Below are 27,625 nucleotides of genomic sequence, written 5' to 3'. Positions count from 1 at the left end.
AAAATGGAGCAATGAGAAAAAGACTGATTCGGATCATTAAAATACGTAAGTAAATTTGACACCAGTTTTAGTGCTTTATGTGACTTTTGACATCTCTGGTGGTAGTATTGACTTAATTTGACATGGAGAAAAGGAATAGAGTTCTTAAAATCTTAGCTAAATTCTTGGTATCCTTTATCCCTGGCAAATTAGGTTTAAAACCGTTTGTAAAAGGAAGCCTTTTATATTAGTTGTCATATGCATAAAGAATTTATTTTATTTTGAATTATTATAACTGGGTTATTGCAGAGTACTTAGGGCCGATCATAGAGCTAAAAGCAGCCATCTGAGACTCTGATCTAGATCAGTGATTTTCAGCTGGCATGATTTGGGATGGGTTGCCAGGGACATGTGGCAATGTCTGAAGACACTTTGGTTGTCATGACCAGGATGGTACTCTTGGCATCTAGTGGCCAGGGATGCTCTAAACATCCTGCACAAGATGCACAAGACAACCCCCACAACAAAGAATTACGTAGTCCAGGATATCATGTTGCCAAGATTGAAAAACCCTGAGCTAGGTGATCATTTAGGAACATCCAATATTCATCTGACCCCTTCTTAGCAAATTAGATTATATTAATAAAGGACTTCAAGTTAAAAAATATAAATGAGCCAAAAAAAATTTTTTTAATATATAAACTATAATCCTACCACCTAAATATTACCACTGTAAACATCTGGTATGTATTCTTTCAGAAATTTTTTTATGTGTATATTCACCAAATTTTTATTGAGATTCTTCCCAGGCCACTGGGCCAAGAACTGGGAGTATAGCAGTGAACCAGACAAAATTCCTTTGTGTAGCTCACCCACAAATATTTGTGGGGTTTTTTTCCTGTATTTAACAGGATCATATATATGTACATCACCTGCTCTGATTTCACATTAAGTGTGTGTTACTCAATTTCAAAACAAAGCCAGAAGATTTTTCACCAGCTCTTCTTGTTTCTCCTCTTTTCCCCTCAGAGATTACCTAAGCAGATTGAAGAACGTAATGAAAAGCTAAAGGCAGAGATGTTAGGTAAGTTTGCGCCCCTTACTTTCCCATGGCCCTGGTAGCTGGGAGGCAGGATGCAGGACAGCAAGATTTGGTACTTGCTGGAGGAGAATACAACAGTGAGAAATAGCTCTGGGGCCCTTCATTTGTTGTGTGAGCCAAACCATGGCCCCTAGTGAGTTTGAGCTGTTTTGGACTCCAGGAGGTTTAGAGTGGTTTAGAGAGGGTGTCAGCTTTTCAAAAACTAAACTTCTATTTAGTTTTTCCTGCCTTCAAGAATGTAAAATGTGATTCGTGCTGGGATCCCACTAACAACTATTTCAGGTCATGAATTTCATGAAAAGAGTTGAGTTTCTTCATGGAGTAAATGACTTATGTTTTTCATTTCATTAGAGTATAGTCACTACCAGCTGATACTGTGTCAGAACTAAGGGAATTTTTGTTTTGAAAATGGCATGAGAGTCCCTTCAGTGTTTGAGAAGACATGAGAAGTCAGGAATGAGGAATAAATGGTGAGGAGAACAAAGGAGTGTGAGTGAAGCATATGTCAAATGGATTCATGGTTTATTTCTCTTATTTGCCGAAGTATTTTATAGTTGGAGTCAGAGAAGCCTTCCCATGAACAGCCTGTTTTACTCAAGGAAGTCAAGTTTCCTAGACAGAGAGCTCTCCATCACATTCTGCTTATAACCTGTCTTGTATTTCCCTGCTCAAGATCTGCTTTGTGTTTTACCTTATGAATATTTTCTAAATCTACTATGTGAATTGAATTTAATATATTGTCATCAGGTGGGCCTAAACGAAAAATCTTAAAATAAATTGGACTTGGCCATTTATGGCCACCGCATAGGTGTCAGTATCCAGAGAATGAGAACATATTTTCCAAAGGATCAGTCTGATAGCAGAACTGATTGAGAACAAGCCATTAAACCTGGACAATCCAAAACCTCTCGCTCCTGCTAAGAACTGTTTTAGAGTTGGGGACACTTCTGGAGCATTCCCCAGTTTTTCCAAAAAAGGCTCTTTCTTTCCCTAATTTACATCTACTTGACAGTTTTCCCTAATTGACACCTTGTTTGAGCAAAAAAAAAATATTTTAGAGGTACTCTTTCTTCAAAGAAAAGGGAAAAGAGAATTTTTCACCTATTCTAACAGTGACTCTTTGTTTTAGAAAAAAGCTAGTATCTGTACTTAGCTGAGCCAGATTCAGGCTGGAGGAGATTTGGGGTGGCCACAGTGCACTTGGAAAAGACCCTTGTTGTTCTCCGGGTCTGTTTCTTTGAGCCAGTTTGAAACCGTGAAGGGATGAATGTAGACAGAATCTTATAGCCGTCGTCAACTCCCGATGGAATCAAAACTTGCATTTCTCCTTGCCTGGCTGGCTGAGTCCCTCTAAATTCTCATGAGCCAAAATTTCTGTTTCTGTAGCTTTGGGTTTTACTTATATTGTCCCCTTCGTTTGAAATATTCAAGTTGAATTCGTTCTCAGTTTCTTCTGTAATGACTTCTCCCCTCATCGGATTTCAGCAGTTTAAGTTGCTTGGTAAATCATATGTCAGTTTGTTGTTAAACATAAAAAGTATGAATAACTAGACTCCTTTACATTCTTACTCAGTAGAAGGATCATGAATAAGATACTGCCTCTAGGTGTTCCCCACTGTAGGAGAGCCTAAAAGGGAGAGCGCACTCTTGAGGTGGAATCACAGCCCCACAAGAGCATTCCGGACTTCTTCCCTCCCCCTTACAGGTGCCATGGCTGTGCTTTCTCTGCTGGGGGGTCCTCGGGGGCCACTCACGGCAGAATAGTCTCACCCCTAGACATTCTGAGCAAGCCTTCTGCAGTGGACCACACAATTTTTAGTGCTGGTTTCTCTGGAATGCTGGCTTCTGCTAAAAACTGGCAGTTAAAGATTTTAAAAGCCTGCTCAATACCACTTGTCATTGGCATTTACAAAGTGAGGTCATTATTTAACAAAATGAGCTTTTTTATTTAAGTTTGCTCAGTTATCTCTGACTTTTCCTTTTCTTTTTCTTTTCTCAGTAAGTTGACTTCCTTTTTGTTAGAAAAAAGAGCATAAAGCTGCCTCCACGAAGGAAAAAATCCTAATTGGACTAATGAAGGGGTGAACATCCTTGCTTCTCCCTTTCTAGCCTGTTATTGAGAAAATTATTAGAAAAAAAAGTACATAAATCATTAGAACAACCCCAGTAATGCTTCCTTCTCATAGGCATCTGCGGCTGCTTCCTGCCCAGCCACTGTGGCACACGCCTGGGCCTTGTTCCCATCCAGCCCAGCTCTTCCACTCATACCATCACCTCCTTACACCCTCTTGGAACATATTTCTGCTCTCCTGATTCCTGAAGTTTCTCAGGTGTTCACTCCTGGCCACTAGCAACCTAACGAGTGCACATTTGTGAACTGAATTAAGAACACCATCTTGTATGATGCCGTGATCAAGAGCTACGTAAGGTCACTTAGAAGTAACCTGTCCGTTGTCTTTGCAAAGATTTGACACGTTCTTTTGGCTCTTTCCGTGCATTAGGTGCTTCTCTGCTCTTCATAGTAGAGGGTCCTAGAACCAGCTCCCTCACCCAACGTCATAAGAAAGCCTTGACGTTGTCACTGTCTCTTAAAACTGCTGAAGTCATAGGGGCGCCTGGGTGGCTCAATTGGTTGAGCGTCCGACTTCGGCTCAGGTCATGATTTCATGGTTTGTGAGTTTGAGCACCACGTCAGGCTCTGGTGCTGACAGTTCAGAGCCTGGAGCCTGCTTCAGATTCTGTGTCCCCCTTTCCACCCCACCCCTGCTTGTGCTCTCTCTCTCTCTGTCTTTCAAAAATGAATAAACATTAAAAAACAAAACAAACAAAAAACTTCTGAAGTCATACATGTGAGTATGGAAATCCAGGGTCTTTTTTTCATATTTCTTTTCATGCCACTCTGCCTGATGCTCGTTAGAGACTCCACATGCAGTGTGCTCTGGCCACATGAGTGTCTCTAAACCAATCCCTTGCTGTCATTATTCCCTCAGAGAGTATCAGTTTGTAGATTTTCACTGCCCTGCTTTCTGCCTCATTCCCTGGTTGCTGCTTCTCCAGCTCCTCTCAAGAGAGTCACTCCTTCTCCAGCTCCTCTCAAGAGAGTCACTCCTGGGGCGCCTGGCTGGCCCAGTCAGTTAAGTGTCTGACTTCGGCTCAGGTCATGATCTCACGGTTTGTGAGTATGAGCCCCCCATCCAGCTCTCTGCTGTTAGCACAGAGCCCACTTCAGGTCCTCTGTCCCCTTCTTGTTCTGCCCCTCCCCCACTTGCATTCTCTCTGTCTCTTTAAATAAGTAAACTGTAAAGAAAAAAAAAAGTCACTCCTGCTTCTTTGACAGTTCTTGGGAAGGCTTATTTCAGCCTCCACTTTCACCCAAAAGCTAATGTAGGCATTTGATTTGGCTGTGAATTATTTTATCTTCCATATTCTGTGCTTGATTTGCCTTTTGCTCAAAGGAAAGCAAGAGGCAGCTGCATGGCTTAGTTTTCCTGCCTCATAAGAGGAAATGCAGTGAGTAGGGATTCAGTTGTGTCCTGCTGGGCCCAAACCCCAGCTGTCTTAAGGAAGTGAAAACAAATGGCATTCCTGGCCCTCCTCAGGGTGAATGGACTGCCACACAGTATCTCCAAGGAGAAGTTATATGTAAGAGTCCATTGGGTTATTGTGACACAGTGTTGCTTGGAGGCATAGAAACTAACACTTATCAGATCTGGATCCAGTGACAAGCGTTGATCTCTAGTCATAAACATTCCTGTCTGAGCACAAGCAATTTGGGACTCTTCTCTTTGCCTGCAGTTAGTCTAATAGATGAGATCCTAACACGGACATGTTGACACGTCCCAGCTGAGTGATGGTGCCAGATCTGCTCCAAGTGGAAATAAGAAAATCTGACTGATTACTGCCTAGATAGGGAAGGCGTACAATTTGGCAGCCAGTGGAAAGGGTGGCAGATAGGCTAATGTGGCAGATCCTGTCCGAGGGACCAGGAAGCTGCATTAGTCTCTGAGCATCCAACCGGACTCTAAACAGCAGCAGGGAAACTCCTGAGGGTGAGTGTGAGTATATTTATGAGCATGATCTCTACCGAAGGTGCTTCTCTACTGTAACCATAAACAGCAAAAGATGAATTTTTCAATCATCTTTCAACCAAAAAATCATTGGTTCTACCATAATGCTTTACTCTGTTCCCTTATATTCTCACTGGCCTCAGTCTGATTTCAGAGTTTTTTTTCTTCTTCCTTTTTAAGATTTTATTTTTAAGTAATCTGTGCACCCAGTCTGGGTCTCAAACTCGCAACCCCGAGATCAAGAGTTGTACGCTCCACCAACTGAGCCAGCCTTGCACCCCTCAGAACTTCTTTACCCAGCATTATAGGCATTCAGATATTTGTTCAGTGAATAAATAAATGGCTGCTTTCCCAGAATGTTGCACTAACTTTCTGTCAGGACCACCTCCAGGCTCTCCTTTTCATTCTTCCTTTGCCACAGCATTATTAACCCTTAAAGCTCAGTTCTCAAATCTTCAGTGGCCTTCCCCGTGGCACAAGAGCCATAGACTCTGGCCTGGCTCATAAGAACATGCCCGAGCCCACTGGACACATTGCTTGCCCTTGCCCACCTCTCTCTATACATTTATCCAAACCATTTTTGCCAGCCCTGCCCACTCCCTCTGTCTCAAATGACTACAGTCCTGTCTGTCCTCTGATGATGACTCGCATGGACACTCTTACACGAGAAGCTCTGGCAGGGCTCCCCCCTCCCCACCCCCAGGAAGGAATCTTCTTACTGAATCTCCTGGCACTCATATCTCAGCTTCCCCGTGAACTGGCTTTGTGTGTGTGTGTGTGTGTGTGTGTGTGTGTGTGTGTGTGTGTGTGTGTGTGTGTGTGTGTCTTGTCTTCCCCATCGTATCTCAGCTTATTCTGGTGAAGTGACTGTCTCCTGTCTCTGCCTCCCTACCACACAGCGAGATGCCACACATGTGAACTTAGGACTGTTGGTCAGATTCAAGTCTGGGAACCTCAGGTCGTCTCTAACATGGAGACTTTTTCATCGTGTCTTTATCAGGTGTCTCAGGCACTTTGTGTGCATTGTCTCACGTAGCAGGCAGAACTTCCCACATTCTGATCTGGAGATCACATAGTAAAACTATTGCGGAATGTTAGAGAGGCCGAGAATGGAAGGAAGGAGAATGATAGCCTGTGTGCAGGCTGAGTCCTCAGAGAAACAGAAGCAGGATTGGATTAGATGTACAAGAAACCCATCGGGGAAACACCTGGAAGGGGAAGTGGGGCAGAGGGGTGGGAGCTGTCAGATGGCTGTGGAGGATAGAGGGAAGCGGAGTAAGAAGTCTCACCCAGCATGTAGTGCTCAGAAAGTTCCAGCAAAGCCATCGGGGAGCCCCACTCACCTGTCAGAGCACCTGGTCTGCCCCTACCGAGCTCAGTCGGTCATTGACTGGGACATGCAGGTGTCGGCAGAGGGCATCTGGGGAAGCACGTTTTCATGAGTGCCGTCCAGAGAATCAGTTAAGCTAAAAGTGCAAGGCTCACTGTGGTGGGCACCTTCTTCAGCAGGGCAAGCAAAGTGAGAACCTGCAGAAGGCCCTAATTGTCCCTCTCCATCTGCAATTTAAAGTCCTGTCCCCTTGCCATCCACGGAACACAGTGGCATGCCAGCGTCCTGCCCCTCTCAGTTCCTCAGCGCGCTGCAGTGTAGTCTCTCCTGAGGTTCCTCTCACCCCCACACAGGCGGAGAGCTCCTCCCCGGGGCTTGGGGCGCACCTCGCTCCAGTGTCTGCCTCCCCGCTAGACCGAGAGCATCTCCGAAGTCTGTAGCTCCCATTGCATCACATGGCAGAGCCCGTACAGTTGGCGCTTTCACGGGTTGCTGTGCAGTGAGATGGGCTCGCAGCAAGACCTCCATCCAGGGGGCACCCGGGGCTCAGTCGCCAGTCCAGAGTGGCCCTCAAACAGAGGAGGCTGCCAGATGGCGCTGCTGCTCTTGGGAAGCGTGGTGTGAACATCCCTTGAGATTCATTCTCCTTTCATTCGCTCCATGTCAGAAGAGCCAAGGGTTGTGCCAGCAGTGACCTTTTAGTTGGCTTCTTTAAATGTGTGTTTCCCCCCTCCCCTCCTTCCTCAACCCCAGGACAGACCGCCAAGGTCCTGGGTGACTCATGCTTACCTGAGGATGCCCCCTCCTTTCTTTGTTTGTTGTGGCCCCTACCTGGGCATCCATCCACTTGAGGCTGTGCTCTGGGCAGCACCTGGGTGTGGGGATGGGCTGCCAGCGCCTCTCCTCAAACAGGCGCACTCAGCACGTGTGATCCAGGTTTAAGTTTGGGAAGCCTGTCTGGAGACTGGTCAGCCTGGGTCTGGGAGCTTCCGGGGGATAAGTCTTAGACTGAGACCAAAAGTTCTTTGAACGAGTTACTAGAAAAGGCCTTGACATGTGAAGGCCATGCATCTGTAAGTTCTCTGCTTGGGCTTTGCTTCAAGGTGGGAGGCCTCAGAGAGAGAAAGCTGCTAACAAGTGGGACGGTGGGAAGGAACCCGTAGCTTTGACAGTTAGGGGCTTCTTCCCCTTTACTCCCGCGCTTCTCTCCATTGGAAGCGTACCTGCAAGAACAATTGTTCAGAAAGAGTTGAAACTGTGTATTCACCTGTTCCAGCCAAAGATTTTCCAAAATGCCCCTACCTTCAAATATTCCATCCCATTGCCCCATAAGTCCCTATAAATCTCCAGCTGTTGACATACAAACTCTGTGGCACTCTTATATGTAGAATCCACATAAAACTCCTTGTTTATACCACGTGTCTCAGTTTTGGTTTTTGAAACGTGAATGCACCTGTGATTAATGAGTAAAGCCCGAATCTTGGGGAGAAGAGACTGGACTATTGAGGTGGGTGGTGCCATCAAAGGAATAAGAACCCCTGTTTCCTGAGAAGCAGCGAGTTTGGTGTAGAAGCTAAGGCTTTCCCTAGTAAAGCAGGAAGCTCTTCAGTGTGAACCCAGGCTCAGTAGAAGTCTGCTGAGTGGAATTGGATGCAGCAGGTGGCTGCTGCTTTTTCCACAGAGAACAGACTTGGAGGGTCCACCGCCCTTAGCACCAGTCCCTGGGGCTCGGCAGTATGCTTTCAGCCCCCCTGGGAGCAGCAGTCGCTTTGGCCATCACTCATCCCAGGGCCTGTGTCCTTTGTTGGTCCTGGCCTGTTTGGACAGGAAGATCATCTACAAAGTACAGGCTTGGGGGTGGTGCCTGGGTGGCTCAGTCGGTTAGGTGTCCAACTTCGGCTCAGGTCACGATCTCACGGTTCATGAGTTCGAACCCCACATCGGGCTCTGCACTGACAGCTCAGAGCCTGGATCCTGCTCTGGAATCTGTGTCTCCCTCTCTCTCTCTCTCTCCCCCTCCCCCACTTGCTCTCTCCAAATAAACTTAAAAAAAAAAAAAAAAAAGGCTTGGGGATGGGTGGCCCTAAAGTGTGACCACACTGCTGAGGGGGCTAAAGTTTTCATAATTTTAAAAGCAGGAGTTTCTTTAACTGAAGAGACATGTCCTTTGTATTTTGTAATCAGATAGGAAGGCAGGATCAGTCGAGGTCTTCCTGCATCTGTTTATTCCCCATATTTATTTGAATTTCCACTTTTACATTGCAGGTAAACTAAAAGATCTTGGGAACTTGGTTCTTCGACCTTTTGGACTCTCCACCGAAAATTTCCAGATCAAACAGGATTCCTCTACTGGTTCCTACTCCATCAATTTTGTTCAAAATCCAAATAATAACAGATAACAAAGTTTACAGTAGCTTTTGAAGCTGGCTTGGAGATTGTATGCTGCTCGCTGTTAGCAAGGGGGAAGGCCCTGCCAATATTTAACTTTCAAAAGCATCTTATCTCAAAGACAGGCTATCTGCTAGGGCCCAGTGCTCCCTTCTCCCTCTTGTTTTATGATCCAGGTCAAATGCACTTCTGATGTAATAAGCCTAATTTGATTTCCATTTTAAGGTGGTGTCTATGCATCTGTTACCCTTGATTCTGGCTGACCTTTGCTTTGTCCGGGCAGAAGCCTGCTTGTCAAAGCTGACCTCCCTGAGCTATACACACAAGCCCAGCCAAAGTGTCTCCTGGCCCAAGCCAGGTTCAGATTCTACCCAGACATGATTCATGAGGCTCCCGCCTGCTGCCCCCTCTCCCTGATTACTCACATTGCTCAGGCCGCTGGGCATGGGCTCCAGCATCTCCTGGTTTCCTCTGTGGTAATAAACGCTTTCTTTGACGGTCTGAGCTGGCTTGTGAATTTTGTCCCCATAATGACAGCTAAAGCGGAAGGCTCCTCTGGCTTCAGGCTCAGTGTTGCTGAATGTTACCAGCATCCACAGATCTGCCCACAGTCTTAGTTGCCACCTCGAAGATGATCTTGAAGAACTGACCATTCTGCCAGGTACTAGAATGCAGAAACCACCTCACACAGTGTCTTGGGCCTCTTCAGGTTTGTGCAGATCATGATGAGATCAGTGTTTTTGCCCAAGCATCAGTCTTAACAGTTTCAACTTAAAGTAGCTCCATTCAAGAAGAGCGGTATGTGAATCCCAGACAAAAGCATATTCTTTTAGACTACACGAACCCAGAGGTTTCAAAGGTAGGTTTGGGCTTTCTTAGTCATCACTGATTGTTGGTGAAAGCTTTCAGTTCTGGTTTGAGTGTCAAAGGCAGTGACTTGCAGGTTTCATCTCAGAACTGAAGTGCCCATATAATTCTGTAAGTGACATTGCAGCAGTCCTGCCCCGTGTCCAGATGTGCCACGGCTCTGATCTGTTCCTCAGAGCCCCTTAGAGTGCAGTGCGTTGGTCGGTCGCAGAATGATGTGCAGTGTTAACTCTGTGCTATGCTAAGCCTCTCTTCCAGATTTTGAAATGGAATTAAGGGGAAAAGGAGAGGGGGAAAGCACGTGGTTACTTTTGCTTTGCTGTCTTTATGATAAATCTGGCATCTGAAGTTCTCAAAAAAGCGTGTGTGAGGAATCACAGTGATTGTGCAGGAGCTTTGGCCAAAAGGCCTGTGTCCGGCTCTCGGTGGTGATGTCGTCCTGTGCAGCCGTTTTGCCAGAGCAGCGATTCCCAGGTCGCTCACCTCAGGACCCTCACACTCCAGAGCGTTTGAAGAGTGTTTGGGGTTATGTGGATTTTATCCATTGGTGTTTACCAGATGAGAAATTAAAACTGAGAAGTCCCTTAAATACTTAGTTAATTCCTTTAAAAATAGCAAATATATTTCTTGTATATATATGTATATTTTTTTTTAAAAACAATAGTTTTAGAAAAATGTCTTCCAAAACAAAGACATTTCAGTAAGAAGAATGACATCATTTTACATTTCTGTAAATCTCTTTCACGTGTGGCTTAGTAGAGGCTAGCAGGATTCAGATCTGCTTCTGCACTCAGGTTGTCACAGTATCCCGTCACGTAGCCTGGCGAATCCTACACCGCACACACCCATGACAGTGTGACAGTGAGAAAAGCAGTTGACCTACCTCTTAGTATTAGCGAAAATAGCTTTGACTTCTTGGAGACCTGAAAGGGTCTCAGGAATTCCTGGCAGGCCTCAGGGCACTTTTTTTCTTCTTTAATAGAGCTCTACACCCAACATGGGGTTTGAATCACAACCCCAAGATCAAGAGTCGCATGCTCTACCAACTGAGCCAGCCAGGCTCCCCTCAGATCACATTTTGAGAGCTACTTTGCCAGATTCTGACTTTGGGCTCAACAGCGGAGACTCAGCCAAGGTCGGAGCTGAGATTCCTGAGCACCTGTCTGAACCTCCAGGGAGTGAGGAAATAGACATGTTTGCCTAGATACAGCCTTCCTTAAGACATTGTCATTGCCACAGGCTCCAGAGGTTATGCTTTTTTTTTTTTTTTTTTTTTTTTTTTAGTCTATTTTCAAAGAGAGAGCATGAGCATGAGCAATGGAGGGGCAGGGAAAGAGGGAGAGAGAGAATCCCAAGCAGGCTCCGCACTGTCAGCACAGAACCAGACGCAGGGCTTGAACTCACAAACCCTGAGATCATGACCTGAGCTGAAATCAAGAGCCGGACACTCGACTGACTGAGCTACTCAGGTGCCCAGGTTTTGCTTCTTAGGCCTTCCTCTCTGCTTCCTCTCCCTTCTCCACCACCTCCACCCTGCTGAAATCTCACAATGAATCTTGAAAGAAAGAGAATCTAACTAGGTGTGAATTTTTTTTTTTAATTTTTTTAACGTTTATTTTTGAGAGAGTGCGAGCAGGGGAGGGACAGAGAGAGAGGGAGACACAGAATCCGAAGCAGGCTCCAGGCTGAGCTGTCAGTGCAGAGCCCGATGCGGGACTCAAACCCACGAACTGTGAGATCATGACCTGAGCCGAAGTCAGACACTCAACCGACTGAGCCACCCACGCACCCCTAAGTGTGAAATTTCTTAAGCCAAGGAGTTTTTTTTTGTTTGTTTGTTTTTTAATCAACCACAATTATTTCTCTGTTTACAAATCTGGAAGAAAAAATAGATTCAACCTTTTGAAAATGGTTGACATTAGAATGAATGGAATAGAATTGAAGCATTTGATATTGTATATGTTCTTACTCCGACAATATCATGATGGATCAAAATAATTTTGGATCTCCTTCAACAGTTTCCTTGAAGGCTATTAAGATACATTTTATTTAAATAAAATGATCTATTCCCTGCCTCCATGAGCTCCTGGAAGGTAAGGGCCATGTTTATTTTTTTAATAGCACCAACACCTACTGCTCTACCAGAAACCCAGTTAATTGGTATTAAAGAGCATTCTACAAGAAGTGTTTTCAATGTGAATAACCATCACAATCCAGAAGTCTCCAGTATCTGTACCCTTTGATTAGTACCTGATTTTTAAAATGTCTCCTTTACCAACCGTTATATGTTATCTCAAGGTAAGTAGAAACTAGTCATTTCCTCAGAATCTTAAGATCCGGCAAGTGTTTTTAATGTCAGCCAGGTTTATGTGCTATTTTTCACCTTCCAAAGAATATGGTGGGAGGCAGTGAAAGATAATAGCTTGGTTTCACCTAGTCAAGACCAGTGGATTGATCTGGAACTTCCCTGTGTATTGCCCAGAATGGCCTTAACACCCTACAGTTAATGGTCCCAGAACTTTCTACAGTAGTGTTTTTATTTGGATAGGTATGCACTTCTGGCTAATTTAGAGGGCTCAGCTAGGATTTCTCAACAGTGAATCCAGTACTTACACACTGTGAAGCTTAAAAAGACACTTTGTAAAGAAAGTCACTTTAAGCCAGTGGGGAGCCCATCTTGTGCAGCCATGTAAAATGTCCTGAGATGTTGAGCATTCAATCTGGCTTGTAAGCATATGTCTTCTCATCTGTAAATTTTCATTTTTGCATCTTAGAGACTTGTAAGGGTTTGTCTTGAGACTTTCAGAAATCCCCACCTTGTTCTGTAGTTTCAGCCTCCCCACCCTCTCCCAGATCACATTTCCACTGAATCTTGTGTTCTCTGTATTTCCATACTATGTCTTAACCACCCCTCTAACTTTGACATGAGCGACTTTTCTGTTCACAGGGGGTTCACCCAGGAAACTGGGACTATTCCTACAACAAAGTCCTACTCATCTAATGCTTTTTCTGTGGAGTGCACTGTAGATTAGTTCCTTTGCCTCATGTCATGCATCTGAGTTATGGTTATATTCTATTCTTAAGATCCAACCTCTTTCCCTAAGAACTCTGACTTTCCGTATATGATTCCCTTCCATCAGAAACACTGCCCCTGGGTTCCCTTCCCCCCACCCTTTTGCCCCTTGTCTCACCCCCCAGAACTCCATATCTTACTACAAGTTATTGTGCTTGTAGGAATAGAGAATATTACACCATGCCGAGATGTGGAGGCTGGGGAGTGGCTGAGCCTACTAGCTAATGACCTGAACATCGTGGCACTGGGCCTACATTTGAACTTCAGTAAAATGGCAAGACCTCACACATTGGACCTTCAGAGTTAACTCAGGTATAGTCAAAGGCATGAATGCTTGTTCAGTCTTAAATGACGAAAGTCTCTATTTCTCGCAACATTTTGTGGCATTAAAAGTAGGGAACTGCTCTTGGAAATGTTGTTGGGCCTGGTGATTATTTCTGGTGCTGTGGGTCGCTGAGCTGGCCTCCGAGCCTATTGGAAATGTAATTGAATTCCTTTTACACAGCTCTGAAGCTGGAATCCAGACTGATTTAGAAAGACAGAGGGAGGGATTTTACTGAGTAAAATGTCATGGGCTAGAGAACTGGCAGCAGGTATTAAATGTAAACCTGATTGGGAGATGTATTTGCCGAGTTGTCTGATCCTAAGAGCTAACCAGACCTGTGAATCCTGTCTTTTACAACCTGTTTAGCAAAAATTGAAATGTCAAAGGGGAAGATCAAGGAGGATGGGAACAGCTGTGCAGGTGAATGGCTGCTTTAATATCCTTAAGGTCTTTAAAGGGCAAGGTCCAGTAACCCTCTAAGACCAGGGTGCCAATCTGAGAAACCTCCTAGGACAGGAAGAATCAGTGCTTTAAGCCTCTGTCCCTTTTCCTCTGTTATCTGAACTTCCCTTAAGCTTGCTGTTGGCCTACAAGGCAGCATAGAGTTGCTGGAGCTCAGTCTTCCAGGGGCAGCCCCGGGGGTCACTGCCAGCTCGGCTGTTGCCTTTTCTGTGTCTGTGTTGCTGTGATCACTTCCTGTCGTAAGCCAGCCTTTCCCTTCATTGCCCCCTCATTTCTGAAGGCATTGAACTCTTCTCTAATACGTCTTTTGGGGTGTACTGCATGCTTGATACCCCCAAACCCTGGTAAAAATCTTGGAACACTTTTAGCGAGGTGTGTATGCTCCTTTTCACCCTGCAACCCACTCCCCCCCCCCCCGGCCCCCCCCCCACTTCGATAGTTATGAGCTTAGTTAGTCCTTCCGTCACCTGCATTTCCTTTAAAAGAGGAAGCATGTGCACATTGTACCAGAAGGGGCTAGGAAGTCTGTACCTTCAGGAAACTACAGTTAAAAGCCGGACAGAAAAAGGTGATCGTTTCCATTTGCCCCCTGTCTGCCAAGAGCTGCCCTGAGTCCCCACTAGACCAAGCCCATTAGTGCTTCTGAAAGTGAGCAATGGACTGCTTGCTACCAGTCAACCCGAGAGGTGGGGCTAAAATAACTCTAGAGTATCAGAACAATTGCTTCAAACCCTTCAAGGGGCAGTCAAGAAACTAGTAACATGAGTATATGAAAACTAGTGAGCATGGCCCTCATACTTCAGGGCATTAAACGTTTCAGTCCTCCTGGCTACAAGCTGCTAATTGTCGAAGCTAGGGTTGGATACATGGGGTTTGTTAGTTATGCTAGTCTACTTTACAGATGTTTAGAATATTCTATAATAAGGATTTTCCAACTCTGTGAGGTCTGCAAACTAGGAATAAACTCCATCACATAGGAGTTAAGCTCTATCAGCCAGAACTAGAAATATGACTCTTTACCTTCTTTTTGCTTTCACTCAGGAGGCAACTCTGGAAGCCCACACTTCCCTCTTAGCTAAAGCACAGCATGGCCTGCTGTCCCATTGCCCAGGAAGCGCATAGCTAACCACTATCAGCCACGATTTGGTCCCAGCTCCTAGAGCTCTGGCTTGCTGAAAAAATACAGCCCAACCAGATGGGAACTCCTGCCTGGCACTGGGGCTTCTAAGCCATCAGGCATCATGGCGGATGTGAAGGGAACCAACTCAGAAGCCTCTCCAGGAAATCCTTAGTGCCAAAGGTGAGGAGCTAGATACGAAGATACTGGAAGCTTGTTGTCCCCCTGTGGGATGCTGTGTCAGGTGGATGTCTACATCAGGCACCCCACCTGAACACCCACCTGGCAGCCACCTAAGGCCACCTGAGCACCCAAGTGCCCTCCAATTCCCCAAATGTAACAAGTTAGAAATCCACAGATTTGGTAAAGTCTTCAGGCAGACTAAAGACAGAAGTCCTCAGGGAGGCCAGGAATGGGAAGCAAGGGAATGGAGTGAAGTAGGGAGAACAGTGTTTACATCTCAAAGAATGTAGGCTTTGGTGGACGGTCTCTGGTACTTGGTCTGACGTACACAACACTGTTTTGTGGAATAGTTTGACTAGCCCAAAATAGAATACGCTATTTGCAACTTTTCCTCACGAAGTTAACTGGGAGAGAAGGTCGGGTGATTTCCTGAAGCAGCGTGACACTGATGAGGTCCTGCCGTTGGCAGCGCTGACATCAGAGGTCAAGAGTAACTGCCTTGTTTTCTACAGGTGTTAGAGCAGCTTCATTTAAACATGTGAAGGATCCCCGGCCCCATCCCTGTCTTCCACAAGGTTGCTTTGTGTCTTACTGAAGCCCCTGGCTGTGCTTTTCTGGAACAGTGGCACAGCAGACAACTCCTTTACCTCAAGGTACTTCAGACTGATGATATGGTTCACCTGCTTTAGATCACAGATCGTCCACTCAGGAATCACGCACTGAGCTTAGAATTCAGAAGCACAAAATTATAGACTAGTTCACTCAAGGGAAAAAAATTCCATCTTCCATGGTTTTGGCCAGTGAGGTTACCGTGTGATTCTTCTGTCAGGAAGGTGACTGGTAGACCTTAGATTAGAATCCTTACCTGTAAAGCAGGTTATCTGTATAGAAACATCCTCTTAATGTCACCAACTCACTTTGCCTCCTTTGTGTCAGAAGGTTGCTTCTACAAATGTGTTTCACAAGGGAATCAGGAAAGGGCTAATCCCAGAAGTATGCTTAAGTACGGTGACCTAGCAGCTTGGGTTTGGCCAGCTCTTTCTTCCTCTGACACAGTATTCCTGACGTATACCCTTTCCTTCCAGGTTCATTACCTTCTTGATATGATACCTACTTGTTTAGGCCATGAAATTTCACTGTGAATAAGCAAAGATTTGGCAGGATGTTCACCACTAGAGCAAGGTATGCTTAAAGAAAACACAGCTCTATTCAAAGCACTGAGGGAAGAATCATTACTTGAAAGAAGAAAAATGAGTTCTTAGGTATAAAAGCAGGAAAACAGCTTAATTTTATCTGTAGGGCATATTTGCAGTGACATACCCGGCATGTCCATGGAGGTACTGGTACATTCCATACAGGATTCCAGGGCATGAATCCAAACTTACATTTCCTTATATGAAGACCAGAAAGGTCCTGAGTTGTATCCATGGGTTTCATCACTCATCCCCTCTCCTTTGTTAAGAGGGGTGTCTGTAAACACACTGACACATGTATATAACATGATCTGGACTGTATCGGGGTGGGGTGGATGTCATGTGGCGGCCTTCCAGATGATGTGTGCATGGCTTCTTTACCTTGGTTCTCTCTAGTTCCATTTCCATTAGTAGGAAACTTCAGGGGGGGGATACAAAATATAAACAGAGCCATAATCCAGTGGCCTCGTCTTTACACTTACATAGATAAACTGAAATGGGAGAATATTTGAGCCTAAAGATTCTGCATATACTCTGGAGTAACAGGCAGCCTTCTAAAGAATTGCTTATCTCAAATGAGGGGGTTCGGGGGTGAGACACAGTAACTTAAGTTTTTGGGTCTGAAAAATCTCAGCTCTCTGGTAGGCTTTAAAAGGCTAATTTTTTCCTGAAAACGAGTGTTTCTGCTCAAACACATTGGACATGCTAGGCCTTTTATTTAAGTTTATTTATTTTGAGAGAGAAAGAGAGATCACAAGTGGGGGAGGGTCAGAGAGAAGGAGAGACGGAATCTCAAGCAGGCTCTGCACCATCAGTGCAGAGCCCGATGCGGGGCCCGAACCCACAAAGCGTGAGATCATGACCTGAACCGAGATCAAGAGTCGGACGCTTAACCGACTGCGCCATCCAGGTACCCCAGACATGCTGGGCTTTTAAAGAAGCAACCATTTATCCATAAGGGCAGGACTTCTTAAAATTAAACCTACCAGTAGATACTTAATCACATCCAACTCTGAATGGTAGTAAATTTGTTTCCGTCAGAAAAGAAAACCGTATACTCCTGAAAACAATATTACAGTATATGTTAACTAGAATTTGAAGAAAACAGTAATGTCTGTGTACAGGGTCCTAATTAAACTATTCACCCTTCTTCTATCCTTTGATCATAGAGGGTCCCATAAAATCTCCCGGTGATTAAATAAAAACTTACAGGCTGTTCGCCTAAGGAGGCAGTGTTACTTAAAACGGCTCCCTAAAGAACAACAGTGGTTGAGTCCTAATAGTTAAAAAAAAAATCTAACTCCTAAAAAGTAAACAAAAGTTTTTAGATAACTAAATTTTAAAAAATCAAGACTTTATTGGATAAATGTTACACAACATTCTTTAACATTGAAGTCTTAGCATACTTTAGATGAGAAACAATTTTTGTCATTCAAGTCTACAAAATGAAATAGGCTTGTGAAGATTTGAAATACAAAGGTAGCATGAAGCAAAGCTTAAATATTAAGCAACTAAAGCAATGAAAAGTGAAATAGCAACATGGTATGTCTAGGTTTTAAACACCACCAAATTTCATTTATTAAAAAATGAAAATGTGGTTTATAACAAAATGCCTTTGAGAGTTTTGTCATGAGAAAAAATAGATACTTAAAAAGAATTGGGAGAGATCAGGTTTTGCCTTTGTATTATTTCTTGGTCATTTCCATCACTGCGCAAAGAATTCTAAAGCTTAATTACAAATCCTTATTGTACAACCCACCATGGCTTAGAGTTCTCTGGTTCTTAAAGTGAGCCTGAAAGGTACTGCTGGTGTTCAACATCTGAAAGAACAAGATGGACCCAAGTCTAAGAGGGCGCCACAGAAGTACCTGTAATCTTTAGAACTCCCTGCTGCTATTTCCTGAGCTTTTTCAGATTTGATCAAACGTGTGTAATGACTTCATGAAGAACTTTCCAAAAAGACTTTAGAATGCACTCCAAACTTAATTATTTGCAGCGTAATCAAAATTTGTTTAAGCTCACTAGAAGACTGTTCACCTTTTCTTCTTGAGTCGTAAAACAAGTCCTAGTCAAGTATATTAAATGTTTCCCAACTCTTACCCAGACCCTTTTCTTAATCCTGAGTGTGGGGTTAAGTAATTCCAAACCTATACAGTAAGATTATGGAAAGCCTGAACACTGGAGCCAAATGTTCAGTTATGTTGCTTCAAATGAATTTTGTATTTTATTTTTTGGCATTTTTCCCTTTTTTTTGTATTAAGTAATCAATATGGATTATCTTGTAAAAAATAAATCAGCATTGCCACTAAAAAACTTCAGTATTATTATTAAAAGTACGGCACCATCAAATATAAAATGCCTTAAAAATGTAGTAGTAATAGGTCCATCTGGTTTTCTCATGTTTTCTCCATTCATTAAAAAGAAAAATTAAAGTTTTTCATAATATGTATTTTCCAAAGACCAAAACAACAGTATGGTCTCCATTAATAAGAATTCATTTTCCATGCGTGAAAGCTCTTTATGGGTCTGTTCCTACTACGTGTTCCCAGGGTCAAGTCCCACCTGACACCTGGGAGAATGACTATCTTGCACTTAGAAGGAAGGGCTCTCCATGAGAGAGGTTCACATCACAATTCAGGGCAAAAGCCTTTCCACCTCAGTAGGATTAAGAACTAGCTCCTAGAGTATACATTTTCACTCTAAGATCAACACTAGCCTATCCACTTTGAGTCAGAATTTAAAAGGTAAGAATGCTGTTATGAAAATGTGCACAAATGTTAAATACTGGTGGCAAATAAATACATCTTAATATGTTCTAACAAGCAAACGTATATTCAAGATAATACAGCCCTGCTTTATTAAAGAAAGAAAAAGGTCCGAAATCTCTTTGCTGGGTGGAGTGGGGCACTTTGCCATCCTTTTAGCAGGATGTTAGATCATCTTTTCTGTTGTTTCCACCAGCACCTGAAGGAAACCTTGGCCTCACCTCGGCATATGTGACTATTGCTGTTTCACAGGAGATCCATTCTAGAAATGCCTTTGCTCATAGCTGAACTGATTAACAAAACCTTGAAGAAAGCACAAAGTTTTAGTTCAAAAAATAATCCAGCTTCTCTGTCATCATCCCTTGCCTTCTTAGGCCTATCCAAACCGTACTGGTAAGAACTTCACATTCAAAAAACGTTACGGTCAGTGATTCTTCATACATAAAATTCAAGTGATTTCCTTGCGTGTTTCGTATCACTTTTCTCCTCCTCTCATGCATAACTTATTGCAATGGTTTATTTTTTTTATAAAACATTCCCCTAATGCCTTGTCTTCGGTTTAATATAGCACAATTTGCAAGTGCCCCTTTATAGACTGTTGGTTTTAACCACTGCCTTAACATTTACTTCTTAGTGCAGCTTTAAAAATCTGAATCTCCAATTTCATTCAGTCCTGATGCTCTGGTGTTCTGTGTCACTGTGGTACAGGTCCATGAAACCAGCAGCCTGCTAATGTCTTTGTGCTGAAATACAGTAAAGAAAAGGAAGAAAAGGTAGTTAAGCACAAGTAAATAGAAAAATTATGTCCTTGTTGTTTAAATTCAGCCCTGCATAGATTATAGGATCATACTTTTTTCTTTTAAATCAGCTAAACTTAACCAATATTTGAGAAAACAATTTACTTCCACTTTAAACCAGCAGAAGCCTTCATTTTATTTCCGAGGTACATCTGGCCAAATTCCAACACAAAACTTGTCACCTTCACACAATCTGCACTTGAGTATATTTTTTAAAATACCTGATGAACATTTGCCTAATAAAGGGGGGATTTTAGCTTTGTTCTTTGTGCGGCTTTATGTTCTTTACCTCACCAGAAACAATACTAAACTCTGTGAATCCTCAGCTGCTGTGGACCACTCTGAAGCACCAGAGGCCTTCCTCTAGCACAGGCTGCCTACACACGGGAGCAAATTTATATAATAAATCAAGCTACGTGCAAGTCAGCTGCACAGCATACTGTCTACATATGTATAAAGAGCAAAAAAGGGGGGTGGAGGGTGCCTTCCCAGAGCTACACACAGCACATCAGAAGGCATCAAGAGCGCCATTTCGCTACTCAAAGGCCACTTATGTACACTCATTAGATACAGCGTCCCTTATCACACCAGATCATGAGCAGAGGCTCTCTTCACCATACCTCCAAAAAAAAGCAAGCCTGAGCAAAACATTTATAAAGGGCAAAGCTTATAAAAATGATTGCCAGGAAGCATGACCAGAATTTCTGCCCAACATTATCAACTTCCCTTTAATACCAAGTGGTAAGAACCCCATTGAAGCCCTCTATAATCCCTGGTTAACGCCTCTCAAGCCTGGGAGACTAGTACCAATAAGAGCCTCAATTCCAAAAGAGGTGATTGTAGAGAGAATGACGACTTTTTGGTCAAATGTACTTTTAAGCCAAAGGTACTATGGTGTTTTCAGTGGAATAATAACTGACAAAACAAACACAGAATGCAGGAAAGAAAAGAAAAACCACCCCCATCCTTCCCAATGTTTAACTTCCAGATATTTCAAAGTAGGTGTCTTTCCCATTCTTTGCTAGCACTCTTGCTCTTATGTTAAGCTTCCCAGTGCTGCCTCACTGACTTACTGGATCAAGGCCTATAAAATAAACTTACAGGGCATTCTATCATGCTTTTTCGCAAGCAATGAAAAATGGCTTCTACACTGCACACATCAGAATGGAAGGTGAATGTAGTCTTTGCTTCTAAAGAAACAATGATTAACACTTTTAGAACTGACATTGAACTAAGAAAAGTTCATCTGTTAAAACTAACAATCGTAATACTATTTAGACCCACACAGAACTCTGGAAGTAAAATGAAAGAGAAGAAAAAAGTAAACAGTCAATCCCATGTACAATTTCATTTCCTTCTATTTATGACTCAATGTTTGGCTTCAACCTTAGGCCTAATCAGGTTGACAGGAAAGCCAAGGATTGAAGCATGTCTTATGATTCCTATGAGATGTACAGAAAATTAAAACATGATTTTTCCTCAAGAAATCACCATAAGGGTAGCTACCATCCTTGCAATCCAGGTAAGAGTCCAAAATATCCCAGCCTCCATCTCTCATCCAAAATGTGCCATTGTGACTCAGCTTGCAAATTATAGCTTATCTGCAATGATACAGCCCAATTACAGCTCACCACCAGCTGCACACACCAGAGGGTTAAATAGCCTTAATTCAAGGAATCAAAAAGAGATAGTAAGTTCAGAAGCAGTACATCAGAAATCCTTAAACCTTTCCAGCTGTAGAAGAGTCCCAAATAAGCCTTTAAGGCGTTATCCAGAGAAGTTTCAATAAATGTACTTAAAAAGACTATGGCCACATTTCAAGATTATCTTTTGCCCCCCTCTGAATTTTGACTTTCCTTACGTAAATGACAATAGTTCTGAGGTTAGTTCGCTAAGAATATATATATGTTCATAGATGTATATATATATTCTTATATATACACACATTAAGAATGACTAAGAAGTTAAATGAATATAAAAGTGACAAAGACTGAGATAGTGAAAAGATAGAGAAATCCACTATTTGACTTTCCACGAAGACTCTGTTGCTAGTTGACAGAATTCTACAACCTGAAACTCAACTTTTACTGCCCTAGGAGAAACTCGTTTCACGGAAGCTCACAGGAGGCTGGCTCTACTTGTTTTTAGCACAGCTGGTAATACCAATTGAAAGTTACTTTCAGTAAAACGGTCACCTATATGAGATACACCCAGCTACAAAGGTCAATGAAAACTCAGGAAAAAGAACTAATGAACTCTTTTATGTCTAGCCTAACCTACTTCAGAATGATCAAGTGGTGACATGATGCCCTCTTCACTTTGTGGCAGGGCTTAGCACAGACAGACCTGCCCGTTTCACTGTTAACTTCAATGCTCCCAGTCTGAATCCACAGTGGTCTGTCAGACACTGTAAGGGAGCAGCAGGACTCGTCACTGTCTGATGTAATAGCTGCCATTTGTTGAGACCTATGGTAGAAAAAACCAAGTTAACAAAAATAGAGCAGTCATTTGAGTTCTTTTAAATCCATTTTACAAAAAAAAATTTTTAAAAATAAGACCAAAATTCAGTTGAATTTTCATCATGAATGTATTCTGGATAACTTGCTGACTTCACAGGAAGTGAAGCTTGGATACTAAAAGAAAACAGATTTGAGGTGTGTACACACCAGTACTGGCCAGGAGAGGGCACTCTCCAGAACAAGTCAGTTCAGCAGCAAGACGCCTTGGGCGCACACACTAAGATGCTGCCCTCCAATACTAGCTCCCGTGTAATGTTCCTGCTAAAAAATTTCTTCTAGCCTACCACTAACCTAGGGCTGGAGTAGTCCTGATCGGCGAGGGCCGAAGTTGTCATCCTTGTCCATGTTAACTTCATTAATGAGTTCAGAGACCCTATTTTGCAGAATGACCAAAAACTACCTGAATCCTTTTGTCCTTTTAATGTCTGTGACCTCCTATGCATACTACTCAGGACCTGGCATTCCTGTGTGAGTTAATACCTGCTCAAAAGAAATCTGACAAGATAAGCTTTCTCACTGGGGCTTTTAGAACAGAGATTTCAAATACAAAGAATAATTCAAATGAAGGATTGCTCTTCTAAGCCTTATTTTAACATATTTGTTTGTCTGCTTACTTCCCTATTTTAAGTATAAATTCATCGCATCCATAAAGTCAACTCTGGGATCACTTATTTAGATGATTTTCAGTCCTTATAATAAAATGATTTTTAGAATGCTAAGGTACATCAGAAACAGTAACAAATAATCAAAACTTTTAAAAAGGCTTTTCTGACATTGAAAAGGAGAAACCTCATACACCTGATCTATAATTCTGAATTTTAACTCAAAGGAGAACAATTTTCTTAAATGAGATTTAATAAGGTTATGTGCCCTTTTGTTCATGGGAAACAAATACACTATGTTTTATATATTATTAATTGTAATCCAACAGCAATCACAGAAGAAAAAAAGGAATCTTGAGTGCACAAAAGAATTTAACTTTGAACCTCTCCCTCCAGAAGTAAAACTTGTTAGGTTTTCAACCATCATTCTAAATCTCTTGGATTCTAGTTAAGAGAGTCAAGAAGCTCTATCAAAAAATGATCTCTTGCTGTGCATTTGCCCTTCCCACCCCCTGAAACACCATATAAAATATCAACATGCCAGTCCCAGTCCACAGAACCTGGCTAATAAGTCTTTTGTCCTAATATTTAAGATGAGTTTCCCCTCAGTGCTTTTAGGGCCTTGGGTTTCTCTTTAGAACCAGACCACACATACATGATCCATTAGAAAGAGCCACGGAGCCCTAGCAGTGATACCCGCATGAAAGGCAGCAATTTCACTTGAAATTACTTATTTTGTCCTTTAAGAAAAAGCTTATTTGCAACAATGGCAACTATTCCTGGGAGGCAGAACTATAAATGGGCAGATCAGAATGGGGGGAAGTCATGAAAGAAGGAAGTAGACGTCATGCTCTTAGAGCAAAGTTCAGCATTAAAAATTAAAGAATTAAGATTATATACTTGTACCTGTTATCTTGCTGAACACTCAATATAAGTTTTCTTTGAATATAGTGTAGTATCAGGGCACCTGGGTGGCTCAGTCGGTTAAGTGTCTGACTCTTGATCTTGGCTCAGGTCATAATCTCATGGTTTGTGAGAGAGAGCAAGCCCCGCATTGGGCTCTATGCTGACAGCACACAGCCTCCTTAGGATTCTCTCTCTCTCTGCCCCTCACCCACTCATTCGTTCTCTCTCGCTCCCCCCCCCCCCGCCAAAAACAACAACAACAACAACAAAACACTGTAGAATCATTAAACATGAACAAATAGGAAAAGCACAGTGTCTCATTTTACAGTAGACATTCTGTCTTTCTAGCCTTGGTGCTGTTTTTCTAACCAGTTATAATAGGGTTTTAGACAAACTGCACACAGTTCTTCCCAGCATACCAGGACTCACACTAAGATGCCACTCCCAGCCAGATTCCCTGCTAAAAACTAAACCGGGGGGGGGGGGACAATCATAGGTTTGTAATTAACATCTCAAAATTGAGCCATGGGTAAAGATAACTACCTTCTGGAAAATATGGCCACAGCACACACAGATCAAGGCCTTGGAATGTGTGGTATTTCCCTCCTAAAAAGTGGAAACTATCTACTCAGTCATACCAGTAGCAATAAACAATAAAAAGGAATTTTCAAATTAATAGCCACTTTTTACCATTTGGCAAAAAATAATAAAACACCAGGGTCCCAAGGGAATATGGCATTTGTGCAAATCAGCTAACTGACTCACTTAAAAGCTGACAGGCAAAGCTTTGTGGTTCTGACGCCTTTATAAAGCTCTCCTAGGAGGACCTCTACTCACTCCACTGAGCCCCACCAGTGCAGATAGTTCCCACACGTCTTTGAAATGATTTGGGATGTGCCAGGCTTCTGAGATGGTGATTGGTCATTAGTATATACCTGTCGGAACCAGAATTGCTTTTCCTCATTCATTCACAAGTAGACATCATTTCTCCTTTGTCAGGCCCTGTGCTTGGCATAAAGGAGAGAAGTGGGAGAGGAACAGACTGGAATTTATGCAGTACGTAAGTGAATAAGGGGAGAATTGAAATGCAAGGTTAATGCAGTTTTCCCTTCACTATAAAGCCCTGTTGCTCCCCACAAATGCCTGTTGGAAATAGTTCAGTCTACTTCTAGATATTTATGGATGATCATGCTATGGTTGTTGAAATCTCAGGTAATAACACTGTTATTATAACAGTTTATAAATAAATGTATGTCACACAAAGCTTATTTCAAAAGCTACCAGAAATGAAATTTCTATGCTATACACAGAAAGCAGTGGTTGTGGAAATGACAGCAAGTTATTTCTATAGGTCTTGTGCTAGGCACTTTATGGCTTTAAATTCTCACAATTACCTTCTGAGGAGGTACTATTTATTCTCCCCATATCACAGAGGATGACAGTAAGGTAACCTAAGATCACACAGCTAGCTTCTAAGGGACAGATCCATGCCTGCCATTGAATCCAGGAAGAAATCTGGCTCAAGATCCTGTACTTTCAGCCATGTCCCTGAAAAGTGAGAAAGAATGCTTCTTGGCTCTGGGGGTCTGACCGGCTCAGTCAGGAGCGTGCAACTCTTGATCTCAGGGTTGTGAGTTCGAACCCCATGTTGGGTGTGAAGGTTACTTAAAATCAAATAAAACTTAAAAAAAAAAATGATTCTTTGCTCAATACAAGCCTGGTATAGAGCACTGCTGGTCACTGGCAAGTTATATACTCACAAGTATCCATTTCTATATTTTACACTCAACAGGATAACCCTCACATTCTTATAAAAACATTCTCTCCAGGCAAGCAAAAAACTGTTTTACTAGGGGAAAATTATATCCCTTCTAGACTTTTTCAGTAACTTTTAAGTGAATCTTTGTGTTATAATGAATACATGTGTATAATGATATACATTATAATTACAACTTTTTTAGTTTATTTATTTTTGAGGAAGAAAGAAGGAATGAGCAGGGTGGAGGGGCAGAGAGAAAGGGGGATAGAGGGTCTGAAGCAGGTTCTGTGCTGACAGCACAAACCGTGAGATCATGACCTGAGCCAAAGTCAGATGCTTAACAGAGTGAGCCACCCAGGTGCCCCACAATTTTTTTTAGTTTAAATGAAAAGGGAAAAAGTGTTATAATAACAGCCTAATGCTTTAGCTATGGCATAGGTGGTTTTCCTTCTAGATACAGGCACTAGGATAGAAAAAATTATGAGTTTTAAATCATAATTTCTGGTTAAGACTTAGATTTCTAAAGTAGTAAAAAGCAGCTACCTGTCACATTCTTATGATTACAAGGAAAATATAAATTATGGCTGTGTTTTCAATGTATTTTTAATGAGGCCTTATACAAATGTCAGGAATTTAAAGAAAAAAGTTTTAATTCACATTTAAACCAAGTTTTAAGACTAGGTATTTTTTAACTGGTCTGTTTTGAACATCAAAGTTTTAAGAAATTGTTTTATAAACCAGTGTCCAATAGTAGAAGGCTATAAATTGGACAACATACACTATAAGCTATCGAACTTATTCGGTTAGAAAATAAGAATCTGACTCAGAAATTCAGTATTTTGATAAATCCTTGTAATTTTTGATTCTATGGTTTCTTTTCCTTTATACCTCCCTGTATCCAATCTTAACTTGTGCCACAATAACACAGAAATCTTTAAGGAAAATTCAAGTTCAGCAATTGCATTTTTCAGAAATTAGATGCATTAAAATTTGACTCAGTCCATCCCAAACTGGACTTAAAGGCAGGATATAAAAACTAATTTACTTTAGCATTTCCTACCAGAGTGTGGTACACAAAATCATCTTAGAATTTTAGAATTTTAATAGTATGTTGTCAAGGAGTATATGTTTTTCATTAACTGTACTGACATAAAAAGTGTAAAAGTGGGGGTGCCTGGGTGGCTCTGTCGGTTGAGCGTCCAACTTCGGCTCAGGTCATGATCTCACAGTTTGCAAGTTTGAGCCCTGCATCGGTCTCTGTGCTGACAGCTCCAAGCCTGGAGCCTCCTTTGGATTGTGTGTCTCCCTCTCTCTGCTCCTCCCCTGCTCACGCTCTCTCTCTCTCTCTCACAAATAAAGATTCAAAAAAAAATTTTTTTAAGTGTCAAAGGGAGTAACAGTAAACAAATTTGAAAATATGGCAAAAAGTGTGATGGTATATAAATAAGTTTTGGGGGCGCCTGGGTGGCTCAGTCGGTTGAGCGTCCGACTTTGGCTCAGGTCATGATCTCGCGGTCCGTGGGTTCAGGGTCCCACGTCGGGCTCTGTGCTCAGAGCCTGGAGCCTGTTTCAGATTCTGTGTCTCCCTCTTTCTCTGACCCTCCCCGTTCATGCTGTCTCAAAAATAAATAAATGTTAAAAAATAATAATAATAATTTAAGTTTTGGAAGCTAATTAATTCCATTAGTAAAATAATTTCAGTGATTTCCATATTGATAAAATTGTCCAAAACAACTGTTTTTGTCACTGGGAGGGAATGGTTTTAACTTAAAACCTACCCTTAAGTGATTTTAATAGGCAAATGCAGTCACACTAACTCATCTAAAAATTTTACCACGAGGCAGTTACAGCTCTAGCACTAACCAGGCTGATCCAGGCTGATCAGGAAGGAATCCTGGAAGCCAGGCACCAAGGTGCATGTTCCAGTCATGGTGCTTGACCAAGAAAAACACTCCCGTGACTTACTGTTCTAGAAGCTATTTGGAAATTATCAGTCCAGATGTAAAAGATTTCGATCAAAATCCAAATTACAAGTGGAAAGATGGTGATGGGTACACAATGTGAATGTACTTAATGACACAGAACCATACACTTTTTAAAAAAATGGTTAAAATAAATTTTATGTGAGGTGTACTTAATTTTTAAAATACAAAACAAAACAAAAAAAAAACCCTAACAAATTATAGTGTTC

At 42.3% G+C, this 27,625-nt stretch overlaps 2 protein-coding genes and 1 long non-coding RNA gene across 14 annotated transcripts in view; 2 read left to right on the top strand and 1 right to left on the bottom strand.

The window, feature by feature from the left end:
- Positions 1-9,367, top strand: part of TTC1 (tetratricopeptide repeat domain 1) — a 47,408-nt gene extending 38,041 nt beyond the window's left edge. For all 3 annotated transcript variants that reach the window (XM_045503140.1, XM_045503133.1, XM_045503148.1), the window contains exons 7-8: positions 1,009-1,063; positions 8,744-9,367. In XM_045503140.1, coding sequence (XP_045359096.1) covers positions 1,009-1,063; positions 8,744-8,877 — 189 coding nt within the window. In that variant the 3' untranslated portion in view covers positions 8,878-9,367. The remainder of the gene's footprint in view (positions 1-1,008; positions 1,064-8,743) is intronic.
- Positions 9,368-13,125: 3,758 nt separating this feature from the next.
- LOC123611340 lies at positions 13,126-19,315 on the top strand. The gene is made up of 4 exons (XR_006718603.1): positions 13,126-14,893; positions 15,406-15,546; positions 15,979-16,075; positions 19,048-19,315. It is a non-coding gene; the product is annotated as an uncharacterized LOC123611340 (long non-coding RNA).
- PWWP2A (PWWP domain containing 2A) overlaps positions 17,420-27,625 on the bottom strand; it is a 35,652-nt gene continuing 25,446 nt past the window's right edge. For 2 of the 10 annotated variants that reach the window (XR_006718546.1, XM_045503061.1), the window contains 3 exons: positions 21,995-22,114; positions 20,750-20,838; positions 17,420-19,594 (listed from right to left, as the gene is read on the bottom strand). Coding sequence is in view for 7 of the 10 variants with exons in the window: in XM_045503061.1 (XP_045359017.1) it covers positions 19,493-19,594; positions 20,750-20,838; positions 21,995-22,114 (311 nt within the window). In the remaining 3 variants the exon portion in view is untranslated. Of the gene's footprint in view, positions 19,595-20,749; positions 20,839-21,928; positions 22,115-27,625 lie in introns of those variants that run through there. The other 8 variants (XM_045503069.1, XM_045503103.1, XM_045503055.1 and 5 more) reach the window with 5 other exon arrangements.

The sequence above is a fragment of the Leopardus geoffroyi genome, chromosome A1 (genome assembly GCF_018350155.1).
Source record: "Leopardus geoffroyi isolate Oge1 chromosome A1, O.geoffroyi_Oge1_pat1.0, whole genome shotgun sequence".
NCBI lineage: Eukaryota > Metazoa > Chordata > Mammalia > Carnivora > Felidae > Leopardus > Leopardus geoffroyi.
Note: the sequence above shows the minus strand (reverse complement) of the source record. Positions and strands in the feature narration are given on the sequence as shown.